General features: G+C 38.6%; 1 protein-coding gene across 1 annotated transcript in view; it reads left to right on the top strand.

The window, feature by feature from the left end:
- Positions 1 to 7,572, top strand: part of RRM1 (ribonucleotide reductase M1) — a 40,775-nt gene that overhangs the window by 2,838 nt on the left and 30,365 nt on the right. The window contains exon 2 of the mRNA XM_010849442.1: positions 5,275 to 5,363. Within this exon, the coding sequence (XP_010847744.1) occupies positions 5,275 to 5,363 (89 nt within the window). The remainder of the gene's footprint in view (positions 1 to 5,274; positions 5,364 to 7,572) is intronic.

The raw sequence follows: 7,572 nt of genomic DNA, 5'->3' as shown, positions 1-7,572 counted from the left end.
TTCTCATGATGTACTCTGCATATAAGTTAAATAAGCAGGGTGACAATATACAGCCTTGACGGACTCCTTTTCCTATTTGGAACCAGTCTGTTGTTCCATGTCCAGTTCTAACTGTTGCTTCCTGACCTGCATACAGATTTCTCAAGAGGCAGATCAGGTAGTCTGGTATTCCCATCTCTTTCAAAATTTTCCACAGTTTATTGTGATCCACACAGTCAAAGGCTTTGGCATAGTCAATAAAGCAAAAATAGATGTTTTTCTGGAACATCTTGCTTTTCTTGCTTTTTCCATGATCCAGCAGATGTTGGCAATTTGATCTCTGGTTCCTCTGCCTTTTCTAAAACCAGCTTGAACATCAGGAAGTTCACGGTTCACACATTGCTGAAGCCTGGCTTGGAGAATTTTAAGCATTACTTTGGCCCAGGAACTGCTAATGAATGTACAGTGCAGTGGTGGTTAAAGAAGTTTTGCAAAGAGAGCCTTGAAGATGAGTGTAGTGGCCAGCCATTGAAAGTTGATGACAATTGAGAGCCATCATCGAAGCTGATCCTCTTAGACAACCACTCAAGAAGTTGCTGAAGAACTCAGAGTCGACCATTCTGTGGTCCTTTGGCATTTGAAGCAAATTGAAAAAGTGTAAAAACTTGATAAATGGATGCCTCATGAGCTGACTGAAAATTAAAAAAAAATAATTTGAAGTGTCATCTTCTCTTATTTTATGCAACAATGACCGTTTCTCGATTGAACTGTGAAATGTGATGAAAAGTGGATTTTATATGGCAACTGGTGATGACCAGCTCAGTGGTTGAACAGAGAAGAAGCTCCAAAGCCAAACTTGCGCCAGAAAATGGTCATGGTCACTATTGGGTGATCTGCTACTGCTCTGGTGCACTATAGCTTTCTGAATCTTGGTGAAACCATTACATCTGAGAAGTATGCTCAGCAAATCGATGAGATGCACCGAAAATTGCAACGCCTACAGCTGGCATTGGGCAACAGAGTGGGCCCAATTCTTCTGCACTACAATGCCCAACTGCACGTCACACAACCAACACTTCAGAAGTTGAATGAATTGGGCTACGAAGCTTTGCCTCATCCACCATTACCTGACCTCTCGCCAACTGACTACCACTTCTTAAAACATCTCCACAACTGTTTTCAGGCAAAACGCTTCCACAACCTGAGGAGGCAGAAAATACTTTCCAAGAGTTCGTCGAATCCTGAAGCACAGATTTTTATACTACAGGAATAAAGGAACTTATTTCTAATTAGCAAAAATGTGTTGATTGTAATGGTTCCTATTTTGATTAATAAAGATGTTTGAGCCTAGTTATAATGATTTAAAATTTACAGTCTGAAACTTCAATTACTTTTGTACCAAACTAATACTTTAAAATATAGAATATGATGAGTGTTGTAAGTAGGAATGTAGTTGATTTGATTGTAACTAGGTCATTTACAGCCTAGAGATAGAGTTATGGCCCTTCTTGTCATTAGTTCTTTGAAACATCATTCTCTCCATTTCTGTAGTCTCCCATTTTAGCTGTCGAGACCAAAGACCGAAACACATAATGCACTTTTGTTGGTTGATTCCTGTGAGAGGGGACGATTCAGTTTTTTTAGACCTTTAGAAAAAGATATGGAAGGATGAGAAGCTCTTAAGATACATCTGTAACAGATGAATCAAAAACTTGTGGTCATAAATCTCTGGAGTGGGTAACACCTCTGTGTTACATTTTTAACCTTTTGGGTCCACTTTCAAGTACTGTCGTTTAAAAAGTACTACCTACAACAAAAGGCAGGTCTTATTTTGTTTCTAATTCCCTCAGAGAACATAATTTGATCCAGATGGTTTGCTGCTAGACTGCAAGTAACATTCAGCAAGGCTTGTTCATATACAAAGTTGTACTTAGGTTAATTTTATTTTTCATCTTTAATTTGTTTAGGGTATTTTCTCCTCCCCTTATTTTTGGGATGATAGTATAGAAGCAGACTAACACATGCAGTTTTTGCCAATCGTAGTATAATTATTCAGTAGGGCAACTGCAGTAAACTTAAAATACTTACTGAATGTAGTAATGTCTTGCCAAGCACCATGAGGTAAATAGCAGAGGGAGAAGGCATCTCCATCTTCCATGATCTTAGGGCTGTTAGGGATATAGGAATAATCTATATGAAAAGTATTAGATAACAGAAGGGAATAGTAGATGAATTTTTCTTATTTGTTGTCTTGTTATTCTTGGTGGGACAGCATCGTATTGCTCAAGGAGGTTAAGATTAAAAGTTGAGAACCATTGGAATAAATGCAATGCAGCCGAGTTGTAAAATGTGCTTTGAAATTCAGTATAGTGTTTTCAAAACTTTGGGTTTTGTAACCCACAGTAAAAATTATTTTCCATTATGACTGAGTAAACGCATGTATATGTAAGTATTTATGTAAAACTGAAACAAAGTTTTCAAAATAATACTTTCTAAAGCATCTATTTGCACTCTGATAATCTCTTCTATTCCAGATCCTCTCTCTCCCGCACCACCCTTCCTCTCCCTTCTTCCTTCCCATCCTTTCTCATTCCCTTAACAGCCCACTGTATAATTTTACAGATCTGTGTGGCTACTGTGCTCGGCACTGAGGTTATTGTGAGTAGGCAGAAATAGTTTGGCTTTCAAAGATCTTACAATCAATTGAGAAAAATAGACAAAAACATTAACATAAGGTGATCAGTATTCTAATATGTAAAATACAGGCTAAGCAGCCCATTCATTCAATTATTCAGAAAGTATTTACAGTCGTTCCCCTGTATCCATGGGGCATTTGGTTCTAGGACCTGTTGTGGATAGCAAAATCCGTGTATGCTCAAGTCTCATGGTCACCCCTCAGTCTCTGTGGATTCTTCATGTGCAAATTCCAGTTCAGCATCCAGGGCTTCAGCCAACCAGAGATCATATACTGTTTATGGATGTGGAACCCGTGGATTCAGAGGACTGACTATATTCAGCATCTCTTTTATGCCGAGAACTGTGTTAGGTACTATGGATTCAGCAGTGAACAAAACAAGCTAAATTCTTTTCTGACTGGAGTTTACATTCTGTTGTGAGTGACTGACAGTAGTTAAATGTATACAAGAAACAAGTAAGAATGAGTTAATTCCAGATAGTGGTTTGTGAGATGGTGGTGGTAAAACAGGGTAATGTGATAAAGATGAATGAAAAGGTAACCTTGGATTGGATCCTCAGGTAGGGAGGTGACATTTCAGCTGAGCTCTGAATAATACTAAGAGCCAGCTGTGTGAAGATATGTGAGCTGAACTTGGTAGGTAGAGGGAATAGAAAGTTCATATCTTGCAGAAGAGGCATATACTTGGTCTTACAGTATTAGCAAAGTCTTCCTGAAGAGAGGAATTTAAAAAGACAGCTTATACCCAAGAGGAAATCAGACAATTAGTGTTCAAGAGGATTTCACAGGAGGAAGAGGGCAATGTGAGTTACAGTGTTTGGGGCAGGTTTCACGGATATGGTGAGAGTTGGAGAGTGAGTAGGAGTTAGATGTATGGAAAGGTGGAAGAAGGACTTTTGGGCAGAGTAAGGTATAATCAGTTATATGGATGTGGGAATGGGAGGCCTTATTAGAATGTAGGATCCTTATTAGGATCCTTTTACAAGGATCAGCAGAAGAGATGTGGGGCCAAATTAAGGAGGGCCTTGTTTGAGAGAAGAGGATAATGTAAGCAGGGATTAGTGAAATGATGAAATCAGTTTATGGGTTGAAAAAAAATGACCAAGTGAAATGATAGGCTAGAGAACAGTGGATCACTGATCCTTTAGCCCTTTAGTATGCCTCCTCTTCCCAGTGTGAATTTAGAGAGTTGGTTTTGTACTTTTTGTCAGTTTCCTGATTAATTTGACAGCTGCAAATTTTCAGCTGCCTTGTGGTCACCTATCTGCCTAACCAGTTAGTATAGCATTAAGGGCTCAGTCCTGGTGTGTGCCAACTAATTTACTTTATTTCAGAGTTAAACAATGCATATGTGAGTCTGGTTAGAAAAGGAGATCACAGTGGTAATCAGGAAGAGAAGAGCTGTCTTAGTTAATGTATTAGTGTTTAAGAAAAACTAACTTCTTTTATTGATGATGGGTTACTAGCAGTTTCTTATTGTTCATTATTCTTTATCAAACGTTTGAGAAAGTCCTTGGGCCAGCCGGACTTTTTGTTAGGAAGAAGGAAGAGCTGTAGGATATAAGTCCAAACCATGAAAGGACTAACTATATAAGGTCCATATGTATGTGCTTCCATATCCCCAAAATAAAAAATAACAGGTTGCCTCTGGAAGATTGTTTTGAGTTACAAGTAGAAAGAAGTACTTCTTTACATGGTATGAAGTAAATTCAAATCATTAATTACTCTAGGAGAGTACAAAAGCCATATTTATCATGAAGGTGTTAGGATGGAGACAGGTTTATAAATCATTTAGCATTCAATAGTTATTTGAGTACCTGCTATGTGCTAGGCCTTGAGCTTTGGTCTGGGCACTGGGAAATAAATACATTGATAAATAAATCACAACAAAATCTTTTTCCTTTTGGAAATTATATTCTAGTGAAAGAGTCATACAATAAACAAATACACAGGTAAAATGTAGAGCATGTTAGATGATCAGAAGTGCTCTGGAGAAAAATAAAGCATAGAAGAACGGTAAGAGGGGCAAGGTTGTGTTTGGGGCATTGGAATTTAAAATAGAGTGATTGGGGAAAACCTTATTGAGAAGTTGACATTGAGCAAAGATCTAATAGAGGTATATATAGTAAGCAGTCAAGGTTGCCAGGGTCAGGTGGGACAGTAGGAGGTGACCTGGAGGAGGGGCTCACAGGACAGGTTGTGTAGGATTCTGTGGACTATTGTAATGATTTTGACTTTGATTCTGAAACAGATGATAAACCACTCTTGGCAGTAGAGTAATGACATGGTTTTGACTTAAGTTTTAAAGAATAATTATGCCTGTCATTTGGGACAAGGGTTGGGGGGGACAGATCATTTGGGAAATTTATTGCAAGAATCCATCTGATATGTAATGTAAGGGAAGACTCAATATAAAGTCTCTCCTTTTTGAAGATGAAAAAATAATCTCTCAATGAATCTCTTGGGGGTCTGAGTCATTTGTCTACGAAAGAGCATTTCGTTTTGATCAGTTGAAAAAGTTTACATGCTGATTATGTTTGATTCTTTGGTATTGCTAACTTAGTAAGTGCTAATACGAATTGTATGGTTTGATTCTTTAGATGGCCGCCAAGAGCGAGTTATGTTCGACAAAATTACATCCCGAATCCAGAAGCTTTGTTATGGGCTCAATATGGACTTTGTTGATCCTGTAAGTAAATAGGATTTATATCTTGTGTTGCTTGTTTCATGTGATTCCATTTACTTGTCTCTTACCTCTTCCCCTTCACTGTCTTGCTATATATACATATTTTGGTGTGGTATTCTCTTACAGCCTTGGATGTAAAATGTGAATTTATTGTTTAAAACTTTTTTTTATTATGGGAATTCCCTGGTGATCCAGTAATTAGGACTCTGGGCTTTCACTGCTGTGGCCCGGGTTCAGTCCCTAAGCCATGTGGCATGGCAAAAAAAACAAAACAAAAAGACAACAAGCAACAAAAAACTCACTTTTTCCCCTAAATTTTTGTTTATGCTGTGAATTCTGACTTCTCAGAGAACTATAAAGCTGAGGAAAGAGGAAAACTTGACATTAACATTTCACTTAGGGGCTTCCTTGAGTAAATTATTTTATTCATAAGTGCAAAAATCTGTAGTAAAACTTGTTTGAAATTGTGGTCATTTGGGTAGAAATTGGTTTGAAATTTGCTTTTTTTGTTATCCATATGGAAAGGATACGTTAAAGTAATATAGAGTTCACAGCCAACCTTTAAATTCAGGAGAGCCATAAGCAAGTTGCTCTGCTTTTCTCCTCAGCTTCTGTAACTCCTCTACTCTAGACCTGCAGCATCCCTTATCTAGACTGCTGTCCATAGTGGTCTCCAAACTGTCCTCCAGGTCTTCCTCACCTTGCCATCTTCCAATCCATATTCCACATGACTTTCAAAATGATCTTACTAAATAGAGTCTCTAATAATCTTTTTCTTAAAACTCATATTGCCCCATCCTTGTTTAGATATTTTATCTATATTACTATCCTGAATAGTCATTGGAAGGAGTGATGCTGACGCTGAAGCTCCGATACTTTGACCACTTGATTTGAAGAGCTGACTCATTGGAAAAGACCCTGATTCTGGGAAAGATTGAGGGCAGGAGGAGATGGGGGTAACAAATGATGAGATTGTTGGATGGCGTCACTGACTCAATGAACATGAGTTTGAGCAAACTCTGGGAGATGGTGAAGGGCAGGGAAGTCTGGCATGCTGCAGTTCATGGGGTCGTAAAGAGTCGGATATGACTTAGTGACTGAACAACAACATCTGTATTACTGTAGCACTTGCACTGGCCTCATAGCATTAACCACCTAGTATAGAATTTAACTATATGTTCCTAGCCTCCCCCAGAATTGTTGAGGAGGCCTGTATCTTGTTCTTGCGATATCCACAATGCTTAACACATACATAATTAGAAGCTTGATAAATATTGAATTGACCAAATGGTCGAAAGAAAATAATTTTATACAGCTTTAAGATATATTTATTATCATTTCCCTTTTACATTTAAATACTACATTTCCCTTTTACATTTAGAATATTAGAGTTGGAACAAACCTGAGAGATCATCTTATCTCCCTTGTTTTATAGATAAGAAAGGTTCAAAGAGAAGGGGGATGACTAGTACAAGTGAGTGAGAGTATAGGAAGAAGAATATTGGTATCTTGACTCCTAGGTGTTCTGTTGCCAGTTGCATACATTTCAGAGCGCAAGGGTGCTGGAGCCAACATGAGCATTCTAGGGTAGATGAACAAATCTCCATGCTTATATGGAGTGGTTATTAGCACATGGATGTTGTCTTATTCTGAGTTCTGATTACTTGCCTTGTAGCACCAGAAAGTGTTTAGAAGACTTCATTACTCTTTTACTGAACATGACTATCTGCTGAGAAGAAAATGATCAGGAGAAACTTGAGTTTAGGTCTAACATGTAATTGGGATAAATTTTAAACTAGTAATTACACTTTTTTTTTTTGAGAGAGGCATGCTTTGGTCAACTGGGAAATGACATTCATTTTCTGTTGGATTTAGTTCAGTTCAGTTGCTCAGTTGTGTCCGACTCTTTGCGACCCCATGAATCACAGCACGCCAGGCCTCCCTGTCCATCACCAACTCCCGGAGTTCACACAAACTCATATCCATCGAGTCGGTGATGCCATTCAGCCATCTCATCCTCTGTCGTCCCCTTCTCCTCCTGCCCTCAATCCCTCCCAAGATCAGAGTCTTTTCCAATGAGTTAACTCTTCGCATGAGGTGGCCAAAGTACTGGAGTTTCAGCTTTAGCATCATTCCTTCCAAAGAACACCCAGGACTGATCTTCAGAATGGACTGGTTGGATCTCCTTGCAGTCCAAGGGACTCTCAAGCTG

The sequence above is a fragment of the Bison bison genome, unplaced genomic scaffold (genome assembly GCF_000754665.1).
Source record: "Bison bison bison isolate TAMUID 2011002044 unplaced genomic scaffold, Bison_UMD1.0 scf7180017864284, whole genome shotgun sequence".
NCBI lineage: Eukaryota > Metazoa > Chordata > Mammalia > Artiodactyla > Bovidae > Bison > Bison bison.
Note: the sequence above shows the minus strand (reverse complement) of the source record. Positions and strands in the feature narration are given on the sequence as shown.